At 31.7% G+C, this 21,538-nt stretch overlaps 2 protein-coding genes across 2 annotated transcripts; one reads left to right on the top strand and one right to left on the bottom strand.

Moving 5' to 3' along the window:
• Nucleotides 1-726: 726 nt before the first annotated feature.
• On the top strand, nucleotides 727-1,092 carry LOC112689393 (protein GVQW3-like). The gene has a single exon (XM_025563087.1). It carries the CDS (start codon nucleotides 727-729, stop codon nucleotides 1,090-1,092), a length of 366 nt encoding a protein of 121 aa, XP_025418872.1.
• A 2,956-nt stretch (nucleotides 1,093-4,048) lies between these two features.
• On the bottom strand, nucleotides 4,049-20,140 carry LOC112689383. Its single transcript, XM_025563074.1, has 5 exons — nucleotides 19,488-20,140; nucleotides 7,912-8,060; nucleotides 7,491-7,660; nucleotides 5,135-5,315; nucleotides 4,049-4,538 (listed from the first exon to the last, which is right to left on the bottom strand). Exons 1-5 carry the CDS (start codon nucleotides 19,530-19,532, stop codon nucleotides 4,337-4,339), a joined length of 747 nt encoding a protein of 248 aa, XP_025418859.1. The 5' UTR covers nucleotides 19,533-20,140; the 3' UTR covers nucleotides 4,049-4,336.
• Between the last annotated feature and the right edge of the window lie 1,398 nt (nucleotides 20,141-21,538).

Genomic DNA, 21,538 nt, shown 5'->3' with positions numbered 1-21,538 from the left:
TTAGAATGTCCCATTTACCAACTTGATCGAGGTAAATTAAATATAAATACCACATTATCCAAGTAAATAATTGGATTCGGACAAGAAAGAAAAATTCAACAGCAAACATTTAGACCACACTTTACAAAATCCTTATTATGAAATGGCTATTGAAGAAACTTAAACTATTCTAGGCTAATTTAACTTCGTATTTAAAGTCAAGCCAATAAATAAATAAAAAAAATACAATATAATGGTTGTTCGTCAGTTCGTGTATCAACTAAAATCAATGTGTTATTATACACGTTTGGTCACAAGCGCAGAGCATTTAAAAAAATAGAAATAAATACTTCAAACTGGTGCATGATCAGAGTCTTCAACACGACGGAGAATCGAAAGCGTCTGGCAGCGAGACAGAATGTTGCATTCTTCAAAATAATCATTTTTATACTATCTAGGTATAGATTTCAATAAGTACTGCACGTTTTTATGCCGCAACAAATAATATACGCATTATCATAATACGAGAAAATATATATCGTATATATAAATATATTACGTAGTAGGATCAAAAAGTTCCCGGAATTTATTTATAGAAAAAAAACTATATTTCTTATCAAATATCTGATTATTGGAATGAAAAGTAGACATTATTAGCTATATATAGGTTTAGTTGTTAAAAGTACATTAGTCTCATGTGAGCCGTAATTGAGTCCATACGAAACTGTGTTTACACATTTTTTCAAAATGTCACAATTTGAACAACGCGCTAACATTAAATTTTGTTTTAAACTTGGAAAAACTGCCGCAGAAACGCTCGAATGCTTGAAAACAGTTAATGGTGATGAAACATTAAAGAAAACAGCCGTTTATGATTGGTTTAAGCGGTTCAAAAATGGCCAAGAGTCACTTGAAGACGAAGAGCGGAGTGGCCGGCCGTCAACTTCAAAAAACGATGAAACAATCGAAAAAGTTAAAAACTTGGTGCAATCAGATCGTCGTTTACACATTCAAGATATGGTAAATGTATTAGGAATATCGTATGGTTCAGTTCAAAACATTTTAAAAGATGATTTAGGAATGCGGCGCGTTGTTCAAATTGCGACATTTTGAAAAAATGCATAAACAGTTTCGTATGGACTCAATTACGGCTCACATGAGACTAATGTACTTTTAACGACTAAACCTATAGATAGCTAATAATGTCTACTTTTAATTCCAATAATCAGATATTTGATAAGAAATATAGATTTTTTTCTATAAATAAATTCCGGGAATTTTTTGATCCTACTACGTATATTATCTACCTAAGTGATTCTCAGGTTTCAACTAGTGCAGAATACATAATAATTCGCTTTGGTCTTGTTGCGTCATACTTATTATACCTAAACGAAGTATAAATAAGTATTTATAAATTATGCATGTACGAAAATATAATACAGAAAATAATTACCATATTAATACGATGATATATTGTGATATGTGTGGTCTCTTAAGTCGACCGGTGTTCGACGTGTCTATTCAAAAATACATCGCAGCAACTTGCACAGATCTTAAATTCTGTTAAATGTATTGGTTTAGAAAATCATACACATCATGTGGTCATCCCATAACGAATTAGGAATCGTTTGTTTTCTCCTACCATTAATACAATAGTAGTACAGTAATACATAGAATTTAGATGGTTGATAATACACGACATGGCCTCTTCTAAAATAGGCTGACCCACAACTATAAAATCCTGGGTATGCCACTAGGTAAAGTAAATAAGTTTTTTCTTCTAAAGATGATGTAGTAGTAGAACTAAATTTTTTAATCAGGCTGGTTTAACTTTTCATGTTCTAACTCTTGCAAAAAAAAAAAATAATAATAATAATAATAATCAAAAAGATATCCAGTAGTTCTATAAATGACATTAAGTCGTTGTTGTTCATCCGTATTATAAAACTACGACCGATTGAAATTTGGGAAAAATTGAAAATTCCAAGAGTCTATAATTTTGATTAAATCAATATAAAATGAATACAATGAAATATCTAATTAAGTGGTTACAATCGTATAAATTCTTAACCTTTTCCCACCCATAGTTCCCTTGTTAAAGCTTAAAAAAATATATTATTGCAGTTATAATTTACTACTCTATTAAAGTTATTGTTCATAGCTTCTTATGATATATAGCTTCTTATAGCTTAAAATTACATTAGTTATTAAATTGTATTTAATAAATAATATCAATAGGTACATAAATAAATATCATATTAATATAAATAAATTATTTATTTATATATTCATTTACGAATATTAACAATTTAGATATTCAAAATTATTTTATTAAATAATATCAGTATACAGTAGAAGCCGCTTATTAAGAACACAGATAACTGATATAATCGCGTTATTGAAACAAATTGGTAAATTAAATCATTGTAAATCTGATTATTAAAACAACACATGGGTTATTTGAAACAATAAGGGCCAAAATCACCGAAAAATTCCGGTTATTTAGCGGTAACCAATGTATTATAATTAAAATGTACTTTATCTTATGTCGTTACAATCGATACCAGTCGAACTCTCGGAAGAAGTGTGCGAAGATTGGATTGATGTGGACTCACACCTTGATGTTGCAGAGGTTCCAACAGAATAAGAGATCTGTAATGTGGTTATGAATCCTCAAATAATTTAATATGCTGTCACTGACGACGAAGAAAAAAATGAGGCATCCCCATGAAGTAAAGAAATTGTAAAAGTTTTAAGTGTCTTCAGGAGAGCAGTCTTGCACCGTGCGGATGAAAAGGCTTTGGGCAACATTATTCTTACGAAACCATGATCATCAAGTAACTTGACACAAAACAACAGACAACGACAAACGCATATTTTATTTAGCATCATTTTTTTTACAGTAAATAATTTTTTTAGAATTATAAATTTTTTCATAGTAAATAAAACCAATCGCTTATTGAAAACAATCGATTAATTGACACATTTTACCTTGGTCCAAAAGTGTTCTTAATAAGCGTCTTCCACGGTATTTCTAAATACAAATTAGTTTTTCTATTGAAAACTTTTGAATCATACAACATAAATTACTTATTAAAATGCATATTTCAATATACCTTATATTTAACTGTATTGACTTAGGTAACATTAAATATATAATTCACGAATATATAGTAAAAAAACGCATTATGTCTAAACTATTATATCACATTTTGAAACGCTTAACATTTTAGCAAACAATATTATGAGTAGTATAATTTGAAATGTAATTACTGTCCTCCTTTTCCAATATAATTTTTTTTTACATTTACCATTGTCTAAACTTATAATATATTTGTAAAACATACAGACAGAACATATAATTGCATTTATTCTTGTAAATCTTATTTAAGTATATTAGTAATAACACAGAATTCAAAAAATATATATTTATAGATGATAAATTACAAAAAGCACCTACTGTACATTTTTATTTACTATTGAATAATAAATAATCATTAATATATTTATATATATATATATATATATATATGTACAAATTATAAAATTATAAATGCACAAGTAAGACATAGAGCCGTCTCCATTTCTCCAAATTTGAGCATATACAATATAAATATACATCTATTGTATGATATTTAATATCAAATATTATAGGTACTCATTGGTTTTATACCGTTTAAACTAAATTAAAAGTTATTTTATACGTTTTATAAATTCGTATTATTAGTTTTACCTCTAAAAATTCTTTAAAAATGTCTGATTTTTCACGATCCTTTACTATGTTGCTAATAAATGTTTTATTTAATGTAACATAAACTTTGGTATAAATATTTTTCATTTTAGAGTATTATCCCAATATTATGATTAACCATTATAATGAATTATGATTTACAATCGATTATTTTATACATTAAATAAATTCACTATAGTTAAAGTATTATATAAATCCAAACAAATATTAGTATACATGTGAATATGTCTGTTACTGAGTCTTTTATAGTAAGTTAATCTGTACTGAATGAAATACCATGTAATTATTAAATTACAAAAAAAAAAAATTACACCAAAGTTGAGCATTAAAGTCATATCATTTATCGTTTTTTAATCAATACGTTGTATGTTAACATCGAAGAGATAAATTTAAACATTTATACTATTTCACTGGATGAACAACACATAAGTGTTCGCTTTTTGAATGATTCTCATGACGTACAACAGTTTAATTGTACTGCACATATAAGATTCTCTATATATAATATTACGTATACAGTACAATTATTAAACAGTAAGATTGTGACGTGTATTTTTTCTTTTTTGATATCTCAACGGCAATTCTTCAGTGATCGGATGAAAATAATTACGGATGAGGCATTGCTGGAATGGTAGATACTAGTTCGTGGGCAGTCGCCTTGGAACCCTTTGGTTTGCACACACATCCGCTTTCTACTAAAACGTAATCTTGGCCGGTCAGCGTTACTGGTCCCAAAGGTATTACTAGAAATAGGTATGGTACGTAGGTTTGTGTACATTCTCCCCTCACTACGTCGCATTCGTTAGATCTAATTAAAATCAAAAGATTAAAAATTAAGTAAAAATTGTCTTGCGCTTAATATATTGAACAATACTGGTTAATGGTAGATGGTAGTGTCACTGCAGTGACTCAAGATTGTATCAATCTTATTTTCTGATGTTTTATTACCATAACTAGAAGTCTTATTATTAATAATATGACGACGTCACTTAGAATTTAAGCAGCTAACTCATATGAATGTGCAATAATAATACAAAAAAAAAACTTACACAAAAAAATACTAATGACTATACTTGGTTAGTAATCGGTAAACATTAAATTTATGTATAGATAATATTGTTGTAATAATAAACAAATTGAGGTATTACTTTATGAACGATTTTTGTTTTGTTTGTCACAGTTTGTATAAGCTTTGTTAGAAGAAAAAAGATGAAAATGTGATATGAAATAAATTGAAAAGTTAAAATAATATAGAAGAATTCTGAATAGGAGATGTATAAAGCGTAAGCTCTTACTGTATTTTATAAGAAACTTCAAAATTGTTCATAGAGTTGTATTCCTCCAAGACAAATTTACAATGATGCCATTAAAATTGATCCTAGTAGACTATGTAGGTATACTTACTCGCAAACTTCATAAACTACTTGTTGTAACAGATCGGGGAATTTTTGAACAATAGTCACGGGTTGACCAGATGTTAGTGAGACACCATACATGGGTGCAGTTGTATTGTATCTTGTACGACACAGTCTGTTTGGCGACTGACACAGTTCGCGGTTAGCCGGTGTTGATCCATAGTCTCGGGCTAAAAAAAACAATATTTTTGGGCTATTTATTATAATGGTATAGATTTGAATGTTTGGTGCATAAAATATAAATAAAATTATAATTAATATTTTATTAAATTTTCAAAAATAATGTAGAACATTAAATAATAATTATTTATAATATAACGTGTGATCGAAAAGTCGCGCATACCAAAACAGAAATGTTTCTAAATAGTAGTTGTGATAAATAATTTTTATCGGTTATTTCAAAATAACACTATGGGTATTCACACTATGGACATTTAATCTAGACGTCATTATTATATGTATTGTTGATACGACGCTTTTAGTAGTGCTTTGATTATTTCTCTGTGAACATGTCGTTTTCCCAAGACCAACGTGTGTTTATTGTTGAAAATTATTTCGCTAGCCGTTCTTATGCTTGTGTTGTTGATGAAATATCCGAATGTAGCAGTACCTAACAATTCAACCATAACGAGATTAATCGCTCGTTTCCGTGAAACCGGATCAGTTTCAGACAAGAAGAGAACCGGGAGACCTACCGTTTTGACTGACGCTAAACTAGTCGAGGTAAGAAATGTGATGCTGCGTTCACCAGCTTGAGAAGATTATCAGCACACTCACAAATTTCATATGGTAGTGCTCAAAAAGCGACGAAGAAATTAAAATTTCATGCATATTATGTTCGTAGTGTTCATGAATTAAAAGAACCTGATAAAGAAAAGCGCCTTGTGTACTGTAGATGGTTTCGTTCATTTATCGATAGCAATGGAATTGGAGAACTTGACCGTGTTTTTTTCAGTGACGAGGCATGGTTTCATCTGAATGGATATGTGAATAGTCAAAATTCTAGAATTTGGTCCACCGAAAATCTGCATGCTCTTCACGAAACCCCTTTGCACAGTCAGAAAATTGGAGTTTGGTGTGCCATATCACGTCGTCGAATAGTGGGCCCCTATTTTCTTTGAAACAACAGTGAACAGTGTTGTATACCAAGACATTATAACACAATTTATTTTGTTGCTTGAAATCGATGAAGGAGATTGTTGGTTGCAACAAGATAATGCCGCATGTCATACATCCAATAGAACAATGAATTTTTTACGCGAGTTTTTTGGCGAGTGCATCATATCCAAAGGATAATGGCCTCCCCGTTCTCCCGATTTAACACCTCCAAATTTCTTCCTATGGGGTTATCTTAAAGAAAGGGTTTATAAAAATAGATCACAAACATTGGATGAACTGAAGAGTAAGATAACAACGGAGATAAACTTAATCAATGTGAGCGTATTGCACAAAGTGGCCACAAACGTGGTAAAACGGGTTCGTATATGCATTAATGAACAAGGCAGCCATTTTGAGATATATGTTATAAAACATGTTAAATGCATATTTATAAATTAATTTGGAATATTTTTGTATTTGTGTTTATAAATAAAAGTAAAAGTAATTCAATAAAAATACTATTAACAAACACATTCATTTTGATGTGTGCGACTTCTCGATCACACGGTACTTTATTTTTAAAATTAAAGTTATATCATAGTTTATAAAAAATTTTATCTTAATAAAACAATTAAAATATTTACAACTAGAGTGATAGCATTATTGTAATAGGCTAAGGATTTAATTAATTTGAGTAAGTAATACAAATAACAAAACAAAAGAGTCATGTGAGATTCCACTGTCGGGAGTGATAAAGGGATGGTTGAGTGATATTGTTGAATTTATTTTTTAAACTTGAAACCAATGTACCACTGCTCTCAGGAAAAAAAACCAATTCTGATTAAAAGATGTCGGGTAGATCCAGTGGCGCAACTAGGGAGGAGGGCTGTGACTCCCACCTCCAACTATGTAGTTAACTCAATCTTACCTAATTTTCCATAACAAACACTTTCCAAATTAAAATTGTTTTCAAATGTATAATGTCTCCCCCAATTTGAAACTAAAATTTCATGGATATAGTATAAACTTAAGATCAACATTTAGATGAATTAAGAGGTATTTTATCTAAGTGTTCTATAAAACATTTCTAAACAGCTTAGCGGGTCTTTACAAATTTTATATTATTTCTTTCAATAGAAAATACAAACTTCCAGGACATTTATCACAGCCACTTAGACCTCGAGCAGAAGAAATGGTATCTATATTTTTAAACACTAAACTTGCTGATGTATTCATTACCTACTTACCAGTTCTACTAATAGTGTATTCTTCATTGTGATTATTGTATTTGTAAGTTTTTAAAAGTGTCTCCCGCACTGTTTCGGGGCTAGGTTTAGAATCAGCGTGGAAAGCATCGCGCCCTGTTCTAGATGAACCCCAGTTGTGTGTACGTCTGTATGTGCCAGCTACTATTGACCTGCAAATAGTTGTTAAAAAAAAAACGGTGAAACAAATTGTAGGTACAAATCGTTAATACTTTTTTAAGTATGGCAATTTTCAAGAAAACGTAATGATATTATTTAATTATGTAATTATGTCTATTAGATTTCGTTTCGCAAACTAGATCGTATCTGATGTGTGTTTATCGATTTTTCACCAAACTAATTTTGTGATTTCATCTTATCGATACGGTATAAATAACATTTTTATAACAATATTAATACTTACTCTGGATAAGGTTTACCATTGGGACCAATACAATCCAGGTTATCGGTAAGAGCGTCACCCCGCAAGTATTTCAATGTTTCACCATTTCCACCACAAAGTCCGGCCCACGTGCACTTGCATAAAGATAGTACATAAATCAGCCGTAATATCTGCAAAAACGAAAGTAAAATATTTTTTAGAGCTATTATGAAAAAAATTGTATAAAACAGTTATTTGTCCATATTTATATTGGTAAATGTAAAGTATTAAGCACACTTATATAAATGGCGCATTTATATAAATAAATTGTTAATATTAAGTTTTTTTTAGAAACTAACATATAAATAATATATTTAGAAAATATGAAGACTAAAATGGAATGAATACAATGAAGACATATACTTAAATAAATCATATTCTTTTGTATGAGTGCATGATAGGTTTTATGAGAAACCTATAATTAATTTTAAACAAAATTAGGTATTGAATTGAGTTTTCAAATTGTAGTATTCAAATTTCATATATAAACTGGTTTTTGTATTCAACTGATATTAAACAGTTCACTGTCCGAAATATTATGTATAATCAGGTTTTACCTACTTAAGGTTTTAACGCGTAACGATTTATTAATATATATATTATATATATATAATATATTAATTTTAATCTAATACTTGAGGAATGGATTGTAATATGTTCTTTATAAAATTATATTAATAGAGTTCTTTTAATAAAAAAATAAGTATGTTTTTAACGTAACGTTTATCGTTTTCAAGTAAAGATTAATAAATTAATATTTTATATTATATTATACTATAATAAATAAACCAAATTTCTTTTAAATTATTTATTTATATTATTTATAGTCTTTATTTGAAGAACATTATAACATAATTATCGTGGTAGAAATAAACAAAAATACAATTAATAGAAATAGAAAAATCAAAATCAAAGGAGCAAGATGAACGATAAGGGGTAAAGAAAAAAAAATGTTAATGCATAAAAGTATAAAATTAAATGTTGCACCTAGTTAGAGTTTATAATAAAGAAAATTATAAAAAAAAGCATTTAGAAGTCAAAAAGGAGTAATCAATCAGATTTTCTCGAGAAGAAATAAAAGAGCACAGACTTACGTTTGACTGATAAGGATGATTTAGTTTTATTATTAAGTTTAAAAAGGAAAAATATTTTCAACATAAATAAAATTTAGAAATGTGCGTACCATTAGCTGTAGATACGTAAATAGATGCTTATTTTTTAGGGGGGGGGGGGTAGAATGGACGCTATTGACCTTGTTCAAAATGATTGAGGCTTAAATAATGTGTAAAAAAAGGATGAATAATGGTATAAAATGGTATATACCATAATATCTTAATTCATGGTTACTATAATACAATTTTTGGGGAGATGATCGCTCCTACCCCCTCCTCCCAATTACGTGCTTGGATGCCCCTTGTTGCATATAATGTATGAAACAGAAATATTATTTATGTTTTGATGAAGTGTATTTAAAACCTCGTGAGTTGAAATTGACTCCGCTCAAAATTTATAAATAATAAGGATACGTATAATATCAAGTAAATTAATTTTATTTTCATGATCAAACAAAATAAAATTTAAAGTTAATAAATTCATATTAATATATAAATTAGATTATAAATAACTATAAAACTAAATCATTTCGAATTAAAACTTGAAATGTACGACGAACAGGATGTAAACTTTGGAACTGAATAAAAAAGTTTAAGCATGGCATGATATATTTTTCTCGTCTTTTTATAAGATCGTGTCTTAGCGCAGTAAAAATAATTAGTGTATATACTTATAAAAGGATTTCGAATAGATGGAAAAAAATCATTAATAAACATTACCGACGGCCGTATAGTTATATCTCGGTATGTGTTAAAAATAATAGCGATTGACCTACTGCTGATGTTCAATGAGTAAAGACACCGTAGTAATAATTAATCGTGTAATTAGAAAACCGACAGCGATATTGTCTCCCGACTTATTCGGAAGTACCTACATACATTATTGCGTGCGTGCGGGCATGTGTGTGTGTGTGTGTGTGTGTGTGTGTGTGTGTGTGTTTATGTGTTTGTAGTATAAATTCGGACCAAACGGTACGTTTAGTTATAATTTTTTGCGTATATACGATACTAAAAAAACTATAAAATGGAAATGTGTTGATAATAAACGACAGAGAAAAATAACACCGCATAACGGTACCCACTACATTGATTTTCAATTATTTTTTCATTTGCCATTTCCGATACGCGAGAAGAACCATTATATACGAGTATATATATTATATACAAAATATTGTACATCGATATCATTGCAATTCCGAGGTGCGATGCCGACCACAGTGACTAGGACATTTTTAGCGATGCCGGTTTGAGAAAAAATCTTGAGAGAAAAAAAAACGACGTGTGCAATTTAAATAATATCCGCACGTACAAGTCACTTTGGAACGAGAGCGTTTACAACCAGTACCCGGTGTAACCTTGACCGCTACATAGTATCGTTACGACGGTTTTATATCATTACACACGCGCGATCACACACATTCAAACAAGTATTACGCGCATACAGGGTGATTTTTTTATTTTTTTTTTACCGTGAACCAAATCTAAAATGTAGGATAAATAAACGTGTGTGTGTGTGTGTGTGTGTGTGTGTAGGGGGGGAATATGTTGAAAATATATAAAAAATGTACATCCTCTTTCGCCTGTCGATACTCTATGCGAATTGTACTGTATTTCTGCGTACAAATGTATTTGTTATAAGATTAAAATGAAAAATACAAGCCGTAATCATTGAAATCAAAATTCGACACAAACGGAGGTCGTTTCGAGTACTATTAACATCATGTACACACGTGAAAAACGAACGACGCCCGGGCCACGACGTGCGTTTTCCAGCGGAGACCGCGAAACGACGCGTAGTCGCTCTGTATACATCGACGATGGACGGCCGTCCGGCTGATCGTAACGGGATCGAGCCGAAGAGGTGCGCGCGCTCGTGCGCGCGTGTACGCACGCATAATGTAACCCACACGCGATCGGGCGCAGATCGGGCGGTATAGATATGGGATAACCCACATAATATTTAGTGACGGCTACGGCGACAACCGTCGTCGGCGCAATCGTGCATTCGTAGCACGCGCGCGGGTACACTGTGAGCTGGGCGGCGACGGCGGATACCTGGACGATGATTCACGACAATCGCCCGAGACCCATTGACCTATATCCTTGACGTAATCGTTAATATTATTATTATTATTATTATTATTATTTGTAGTAATATTCTGTGTACATTGTTTCGCCGGAACTGTGTCGGCGGCACGGCGCGCACTCGCTCGTATGTACCACTCGTATCCGTTGGTGTACGCGGACGCGAATCAAGTTTTGCCGGTTCGACCGCGCGCGCGCGTCGAGAAGCGTTTTACGCGAGAACGGGACTTAACAACGCGGATAATCGCGAACGCACTCCGCGGACTCGCGCGCGTCCGCACGATTATTTTATCACGCATATCGTACCATCATTAGCCGTACGCGATCGTTTGTTCCAACTTCTGTGTAACGAAAAACACTTGGCAAAACGAATTTTTCCACGGAACCGCGAAATTTTCATTGAAATACGTTTCTGGTTAACAAACTGATATGGTTTTTTTTTGTGTTTAAATAATAATGTTCGCAGTTCAATTTCCCAGCCTTACTCAGGAGACGTTTTACCGATTTACGCACCGTTTGAGGGAGGGGGCATAGGGGCCGCCATGCCTCCCCTAGGACTTTTCTGTTCTACTGGAGGTTATCCAAAATCCTACTATAGCAGTGATTAGTTGATTTGTTGTATAATTATCATTTACTCGTAAATACTATTTTGATATGATAAAACGGTATTAAATGTACAACAACTTCTTAATGAACGTATCGTTTTTTATTTAAACTGAGCTTTGATGTTCTTTTTAGAAACAATCCACTGCGAATTAGTATTTTTATTCACATTTTAACTGTGATAATTTTAAAATTTTATATGGTACCTGACAAATGTAATTATATATATATGGGGTTTGGGTATGAAATAAATGTAAATGACATACAGATACATGTAAATGAGCGATTTTATACAAATGAATACAATATACAAACATATATGTATACGTACCTACATATACTTGGACTAAATGATATCGCCCACCTGAACAAAAATCAAAGCCACCTCTGGTTAGAGCAATAATTACTATTACAATGTAAATAAAAAAAGTTATGTTGAAAAAATACTACAGCGATCATATATTCATTCTGATATTTATTTTTATTATATTTATTTACCTATATATATATATATATATATATATATATATATATATATCTCAATCGGTATTCAATAAAATCATATATTAAACAAAATTAAATATATTTCCTAGGTATCAAAGAAATGAAAAAAATTATAAATCTAGTTCAAAACAATGTCAACCCTTAAAAATGCACTTTTCAAAAAAATCTCTTCATCTATAGGTAACACTATATTAAATTTCAGGTTTATATTATATTTTCGACTTTTAAATGTAGTGATCAATGGGTGAGTGAGTGAATGAGTGAGTGAGTGGTATTTTAATTTATATAGATATAATAATATACCTATGTATTCAGAAACTTTGAAAAGTACAGCAAACCAAAGTTTCGAAGACAACAAGATACTTTCGATAATATTTTCGTTGCATATTTTAGCATACGTTTTAGTAAAAATGTGTTTTTTGAGTGAAAACGATTGTATTTCTTTTCAATGGATTTCTTTCAAAGTAACGACGAGTTCGTTATTTAATTGAGGTACAACTGTATTATACTCGCGAATTGGTGAGATATTATCGGACAAGTATTAAGTATTCGCAGTCGTTGTAAATATCCATTGTAAGTGCAATTACATCACGATCTGTTGTACCAACGGTTTTTTTTTTATATTTCCGTTTTCCGACCGTTGCGATTCCACGACAGTTTTCGGTCTCGAAGGCTACAGAATTAATGTGTATGCCGTGAACGTGCAACGTTGGTGTGTAAAGTGAACCGAGAGAAGATATCCGTTAGCCCTTAAAGTATAAATAATTATATCCTTATCGTGGTTTGGCTTTATTGCAGAACGGTATTCTGACAAAAAAAAATATATATTCAATAATTACATTCTTTTTTTTTTTTTTACTGGGTACTGTGGTATTATTTTTATGGCAAGCAATAAATATTATTTGAAATGTATCATTGTCCAAGTATAATATGCTTTAATAGTTCGCGTTAAATACATAAAATTGTAGAATCATCCGATTAATAATAAAGAGTAATGTGGTTTGTGCATAGTACATATAACATATTATTACCTTTAAAATGCACGTTTCATTGTAACATAAATAGCTTAATCGAAATTAGGAAACGCTTTGAATCAATTCAATTTTAATACGATTCAAATATTTACACTAAACGATCAGCAAATTCGTTGAACACAATGTTATACTACTCTTCAAGTATTATAACACTAATAACATAGAATTACCTAAATATTGAATAAAAACAAAATGCTTAATTATGTGTAAAGTAGCTAATGAGCATTTAAGACATTGAGGTTGAATAAAATAATCCATAGGATACATGATTAATAATAAATTATATTAATAGTCTACCTATAAATTATAATATATGGTTTTAAATGCTGTATAAATTATAAGTATTCACGACGAGAACAATCTATTAGTTTAATTTCTAATTGATCAAAATCGATAACGATTTCATTATTCAAAGTATTAAAATAAAATAAAAATGAAATCTCGAATTTATATAATAACATCCAATATATTACGTTTATTTATTATTTGATAAATTATAGTATTTATAATTTCGTTTTATGTAATGTGCTGTATAACGGAACACCACATAAAATACAATTGTAAATATCGATTTATTTTTCCGTATTGTAAGTTATAGAATTTAACTTTTTGACCGGACAAAATAGCCAATAGTTTTATTCTGAGATATCCCATCAATGTATTATAGGAACGTATGTTACACATGATTTCATGTTCTATATGTTGTACTGCAATAACTCTAGTGAGAATTTGATAGGTCCATCAGTTACAATATAGAATGATGGGAATATTATTATTGTCCAGTGCGGACAACAATATATACAAGACTATAGATTTTTTATTGAGTATTTCAATTAATACCTACTGTTTGACAAACATTTTTGGTACCAATAACCAATGCGTTACAGATCACTTCTGAAGAGGTTTACAAAAGAATGGTCTTACTGCTGGAAAATTGGCAACGAACTTGGATTATATTATAAGCATATAGTAAAAGAAATAAAAGTAGAACGGTCGTTGTCCGCTCTGTAAGCAATACGATTTCGTGTATCGGATTTTGATATAAAAATTATTAACAAATCGTTTCTTCATCGTTTATTTTACAATTCCTCTACTATAATGTTATACTAATATACGAATTCGCCCATAAATTCAAAACATTTCAATATTATGTTATTTCAACATACTTGGTTTGTTTAATTTGAAAATTATAATATGTTTTATTACCATTTGATATGATTTGAAAACATTCAAGTAGCTTTTAAGACGTATTTATCTAACTAAACCATATAATTAACCCTTGGTATATGTTATTCCGAATTCGATTGAAAATGCGCGTCGAAAAGACATACTAACCTACAGTAGCATTATCATATTATATTGTGTTTTGGACGTCCCGTCATGTTTTAATTCAATATTATTATGCCTTTACATTTGTGTATACAATAATATTTACACCGGTTTCTCTTCTTGTATTATTTTACGCTGCAAACTGCTAATCATCGGACCAAACGCCGTCACGTCTCACTCATTATGTTTACGCCGATAATAGCCTGTAGCTGCTCAACTCGGTAATAATACCAAGCGCTGTGTACGGATGTGTACACAAAAGAAAAACACCATCCATATACATATATATATATAAATATAATATATTATATGTACTCCATTGAGTCGTTTTAAGCTATTTTATTGTTAACGATTAGGCGAGTAATATTGGTTTTAAGGTGATGGTTTTTTTCTTTGTAACACATGTCAGATTATTATTCTAATCTCATAGTGGTATATAAGCGTACAGCAGACCAGGCTGTTTTTTCAGTTTTTATAATAATACATTGAATATTACAACAATATTACCCTGCATCTTTTGGCGTGTCCAAAACCTTTTTTAAAATTCAAATAAATCGGTTTCCATAAATTAGTAAAGAAACGTGTATACAAGAACGAGCAATGAAATAAAAACACTGTGCCAAATGTATGGAATACATTCTACACACCAGGCAACACTAAAATCCGTTGGAACAACCATAATTTTTTATATTTTTTCTCATAACGGTATTCGGATCGAATTATTTTTAATTTTCCTTCCGTCACCGGAACTCATGTCATGAATCTTTTTTCATTACTATTCGTATTCACTCACAAATAGTAGATGCACGGTAACGCTCTTGTGTTTGAAAATTTATTCATTCAAAATAACGGCCGTTAGTCTCGTGTACGAATTTTAATCGTCATACGACGTGCGTGTTGTTTCATGGATGATGAACCGCTATTACAGATAATGGCGAAACGGTATATATTGTCAATTACGATTGTCGCACATTAAGAAAATATTACAAGAAAGACTTGGATGTTATTTTCGTAACGCATATATTTTATTAAAATAATTTCTTCTAGTACCTTCACTACATTGCTTGTAATTATATTCCAGTTACTATCTACCGGCAGGATTCATTTTTCTTTACCGTAACATAACCATTAAACAATTTCGTTCTTCTTAGAGGATGAATCGGAAATGACTACGACGGGATTTATGAGAACCATTAACAGTTGCAGTTGGTGTTTTAAAAATATTACATTGTCCGAAAAATAATTTATTCTTAAGATACGGCACCGACAATAATATTTGTCCTCTGTGTTCACTCTGGGTATATATTCCCATGAATGAAACTTTTAAGTGAACAGTAATAATAATTGTTCTTGAATCACGCGTGACGCACGTTTATACGGACATTGCGGTTTGCGCGGATTCCTGCGGTCATTCGTGCTGCAGTCATTGAACTTGCAATGTTTTTGTTTCCCAGCAGTTTTTCTACATCAACGAAGCTAAATAATTTAGTAAGGATTACTTTTTTTTTACTATTTCTTCCTTTTATATAGATATATTTTTTTACTTCGGCTCATGACAAACGTGCGTGACCGACAACCAATTAGGAGCTTGTTCATCGTTAATCAGGATTACAAAAGAATATAACTCGTTCTAACCCCTCATCAAGCACTCGAACACTATCGAAGAGTTACATGGAATTTCGATTATTGTTTAAGATTTCGTTGGAGGTACTTTGACTCAAAATTAGATATAATATTGTATAACTGTCAAAGGAAGTTTAGATTAAAATATGATCATTTTTGATTTTGGATTTGATAAAATACATTTGTATGAGTTCAAATGCATTATAGATTTCAACCAAAATTCAATTGACTTTGTTTGATAAACGAGTTTAACTTGATTTAAATATAATTAGAAGCAATGTATTTATTTTTAGTTTAAAAATCTTTTACATTTTAACATTTTTTACCGAGAAAATATTTTGTTTGTTATAAATACTATAACATGTATGTTATTCCCTGTTACATATCACGGTGTTATGAGTGTCAAATTAGTTATGAAAATACTTATCAGTTTAATGTTTAAAATAACTAAGTAAGTATAAAATGTACAATGTGAACAAAATATTATTTAAAATAATTTTTATTGTTTAAAATTGTGACAAGGTATTCATAGAAATTAATAATATTCACTGTGTGATTCATAAATAAATTGACTTAAATATTTTTGCTTTGTTTCGTAGAGGTATAAAAAAAGTATAATGATGTTAAATTATCAAATAATTTTATAAATATTTTTTATATATCGATTTCAATTAATAATTTGACCAAATCGTTGATATTTAGTCAAATTTAAGCAAGAAATATTGACAGTAGAGTTGGCAAAATGTTTAAATGGAAGGGGCTAAACACATTTATTGGTAGGTTAGAGAGCAATTTTAGGTAAGAAAGGACTTCAGAATCCACCCTTCACCCCGTCTCCCTACCAACCAAGTTAATAAATATTTTTCCAATATTTAAAATAGTTTTAATATTATTTATTAAAATATAATTTGTAATAATAATAGTAAATTAATGGCGGACAGCTGCGGTAGCATTGTCACGACAAATAAAAGCAATTGTAATTATAAAATGATTGCGTTAGACTAGAGTCGCCACAACCTTCATGATAATTCCCAAAAAGATAGTGATAATCAGGGTAGAAGTAGTACGCTTATGTAGTAAAGACTATATAGACACCCATTATACGTCAACATTTAGTCAATACCAAAGTTTTAAAATACTTAAATACTAGTTTAGTATATACACATTAACACAACCCATGAAGGGAGAGGGGCTATATACCCCATAACTCCCCCTTGACTACGACACTGAATATAGTTTTAATAAAATATTTTTATAAATGTACAGACACATAAACATGAAACTATTATGGTGTTAAGTTAGGTGTGGATAAAAGTTTTACATATATGATATAGTATAAAATATATAACGATGAGTAAAAATAAAAATGTAACTCGAGGATAAACAAAAAAAATATGATTTATTTTCTGTTACGATTATTATCTATCAATAAGTTTGCTTATAACATTTGATTACTTATAAAGAGTTCAACACGCGGAACATTACGATAATATACTTGTTTAAATTTCGTATTGAGCTTCGATTCTATTGTATTCATTTTGATTATATTGGACTAATCATCTAAATCAATAGTGTGACGATTTGGAGTTTCTAAATTTGAGTATCTCTATTGTTATCTGGAACCTTCGCTCTAAACTACACGATTAGATTATTATACATAATCATCAATTCATTAGATTGTTATTGTATTTACGACTTTTTTTTTCAGATAATTTAGATCAGTTCTTAAATATATAGTGATATTGTGCAAAAATGAAAACGTTTTATTTAGGAAAAACAATCAATACATTAAAAATACATAACATAAAGAATATAGAATAAACTTATTATTATAATTATCTTGTTAAAGTAATTTAAATAATTTTATAAGTATATGTCGTGTACTATTTATTATTCCAGTGCGTATACTGAATATATCGTATTTACGTATTTATATTATTAATGAATATTACACCTATCCGAATTCACGAATATAACGTACTATGTAATTCTTAGTATTTGGAATAACGTCGTACGTGAACACAAGTTCTCGCGTTCACGTTCATATAATATTTTGTGAACGATTCGAGGACGTCACTCGCTTTTTTTTCAAAATAGAACGTGAATGTGAACTACGTATATATTTTTAATGAATTCAACGATTTTTGGTGCCATTTAAAAAATATATATATAATAAATAACAGTTATTGAGTATAATATGTTAGGTTGGTTATATGTATACGTTTTACACATTAAGTAAAATATACCTAATACATTTTGTAAAGGTACCATTTATACAGAATTTAAGATTCATAAATATAAAATAAAAATATTTAACTTATCGACCAAATGAACGCGTTCATTTTTCTTAGAACTTGAAAAAAAATAAACATAAACATCAAAGAGTTAGTTAAATTTTTAAGTGAACGTTCCGAACACTGGTAATTGTTCTACTTTACACACAGTGATACGTATAATACTTGTCAGACAATAATATTCTGAGCTACATGAATTTAAATGCATCAAAATCATATGTAAATGTATTAATCATTTAAGTTTTTATTAAGATTATAGGATTAACCGATATCCGCTCTTTGTGCCCTCCTAATACGTTTTTTCAAAAAGGATTTTTATAAAATTACCACCTGCGAGCCAAGGGCGGGTTTTATCACTCACCAAGGGAGGGACTAATGGAGGTTCAAGAATTTAGTTAGTTGTTAGTTGGTTGTTTTTTAAATCTATATAAAATTTTAAATTATAGAATATGTTTTTGAATCCCTCGTATATAAGTAATTTTTTCACAATAGTGACATATTTTAAATAGTTACATTATGGATATCAATTTTAAACCATTTTAAAAATATAGGTATGCACATATAATTAACAACAAAAATGAGCTATTTGTTTATAAAACACATATATAAAATAGGTAGGTACCCTGTTCATCAATGACCATTGACGATATCTTATAATAATTATTAATATATCAATATATCATAGTACTTGGCTTTGTAAAATAGTTAGCTAAGTCCCAAGGGGTGGGAGGGGGGTAATGCCCCCTTAGCCACCCCTTCGAACTCGCCTCTGCCGCGAACGTAGACGGGAAAAGCGTAGAATGAAAACGAATGGCAAGTATGAATCGTTAAAGATTAGCAAAGGTAGATGAAGTATAACCGTATCCGAAATCCATACATCATTTAAGGGTTGCGAGTGCACGGCATAAGGCAAAACGATGTATTAGAAAGCGAACACGGATCGAAAGGGCTAAAGCGATCGTTGCACACTGTACCTTGAACGACGGCGACCGGTGATCAGCGGCTGTGGCCACGGTCATGGTGGTGCGGCGGGCTTTCCGGCTGGACGTGTCGGCAGCGGTGCGCCGGTCGGGGAGTTGTTGCGCGAAAACGCACACGTGCGGGGTGTCGGTGTCGACGGGGCCGCGGTTACGAGCGGTGGTCGGCTGGACGACGGCAAGCGGTCATGGCACGTAACGCGCGCGTTTGGTGCCTACAGTACTGCAGCGTGCGCGTCGTGCTGCTGCTGATGGTGCTGCTGCTGTTCCGGTGTCGCGAGCGTGCTCTCCGTGCGATGGCCGACAGCGTATTGAAGAAGCGGTGGCCGCAGTGTGGGCGACGATGTAGCGATGAGACGGCGAGCGGTGCACAACACCGGGACCGCGTACCACAGGTGTGTTCGTTTTTCTATTTTTTTTTTTTTCCGCGTACGACGCGTAACACGGTGACGTGCTCACAGCGGTAAACGATGGCGGCGGCGGCGGCGGCGGCGACGTGTGTTTTCGACCGCGGTGTACGGAGACGAACGCGGCGCGCGCGGAGGAGTCAACGACCGGCTTGGACTTCGGATGGCTGGTGCTGGTGGTGTTCTGGCTGCGATCTGCTGCGCGGCGAAGCCGACGAACGCGCGATCGTGACCCCTACTTACCACGCCGCTGCTCTGGCCCACCCCACTCGAGCGGACCCGGCACCGCGCAGACCTGTACACGCCCCGTCGCCGCCGCCGCCGCCGACCGTGTTGCGGCACGACAACCGGTCTGGAGCGCGACGCGCGGCCGCGAGTCGGAGACAGCAGGTACGTCCGTCGCAGCCTCCGCGCCCTCGCGAGTCGTAAAACATGTAATTATCATCTCGTTACATTTTTACGTGTTACGATTGAACACAACATGTTCCGTTGCTCGGTTCTGTACTCGCAAGCGTAACGTAACAATCGTTGTCACGCGCAAGGGATGCACGCACGTGGAGTGGGACTAGAGCGCGGAGGAGCCCTGGGATTATTTTAAAGCCCTGTCGTTCGACATCACGCACATACCATGATCTATGAGACAATATAAAATGTATTTGAACGTTGTTACAATTTTTTTTTTTTTCAAACTTATTAGAATGTTATGTTAACATTGGACACGTTTCCCTACGTATATTAATTGCCAAAACCTGACAATGCGGTTCAGCGATCAACAGTTTTTATCTGATCATCATACAGTGATCAACGGTTTTATTTCGATACTGCAGCAGTACAAGATGTATAAGGTATACTTGAGTAATGATATCAAAAATGTTAATTTAGCAGTATGGCCTTTGAGTTTCGATTTTGTCCCGGGTAAAATTATATCTTGCTATCGCGCTTAATTTTGCAATGTGTGTATGCAAGATAATGGTCGTTTAAATAAAAATGTCGAATTATTTAATATGTGATGCGGTGAAACTTTTTTTCTTGTACCATCAGTAAAATAGGGTTGTTGTGATGCGTGGATGACGTCTTAAAAATCTTGTGAGCTAACATTAGGCACGCACGAGTAACTTAACCTAAAAATAATTGATTAAGTCCTTACAGGTAATAAATATTTCAGTAGACAGTATAATAGTTACTATTTAATATAAGTGTCTATTTCAGATTGATTTATAATCAGCCCAATAACAAAGATTAACGACAATACAGCGCTAATTGATTAAAATTGATAATCGAAGTATGTGTTCCCATTTACATAAGTGTATTAGTTACTTTAATGATAAATATTACAATACTTTAGCATTTATAACGTTATATAGATTATAGTATAAATGTTTTATATAAATTATTATAAATATAAATTGTTATTTAAATATATGTTAGTATAATCGATAACAATATCCAAGTTATGATTAAAATACACATTTACTGATTTAGGACTACAGCCGTGAAAAGTAATAATTTTTTTTTTTATATAACATATTAGTATTATGAATAATTACAATATATAATATTTGATTTATCTATTGTATTTTTACTTTATCCAAGCAATGTGGTAATTACGAATGTATTATCCGTTGCATATACGAGTGACTA

This window comes from Sipha flava, unplaced genomic scaffold (genome assembly GCF_003268045.1).
Source record: "Sipha flava isolate LNK unplaced genomic scaffold, YSA_version1 43_pilon_pilon, whole genome shotgun sequence".
In the NCBI taxonomy this organism is placed as follows: domain Eukaryota; kingdom Metazoa; phylum Arthropoda; class Insecta; order Hemiptera; family Aphididae; genus Sipha; species Sipha flava.
Note: the sequence above shows the minus strand (reverse complement) of the source record. Positions and strands in the feature narration are given on the sequence as shown.

Coding starts and splice junctions, on each gene's coding strand:
- LOC112689383 (XM_025563074.1), bottom strand. CDS start 19,532: ATGACCGTGGCCACAGCCGCTGATCACCGGTCGCCGTCGTTCAAG. Junction 7,661..7,911: donor AATGGTAAACCTTATCCAGA/GTAAGTATTAAT, acceptor AACTATTTGCAG/GTCAATAGTAGCTGGCACAT. Junction 5,316..7,490: donor ATACACTATTAGTAGAACTG/GTAAGTAGGTAA, acceptor TGTTTTTTTTAG/CCCGAGACTATGGATCAACA.
- LOC112689393 (XM_025563087.1), top strand. CDS start 727: ATGTCACAATTTGAACAACGCGCTAACATTAAATTTTGTTTTAAACTT.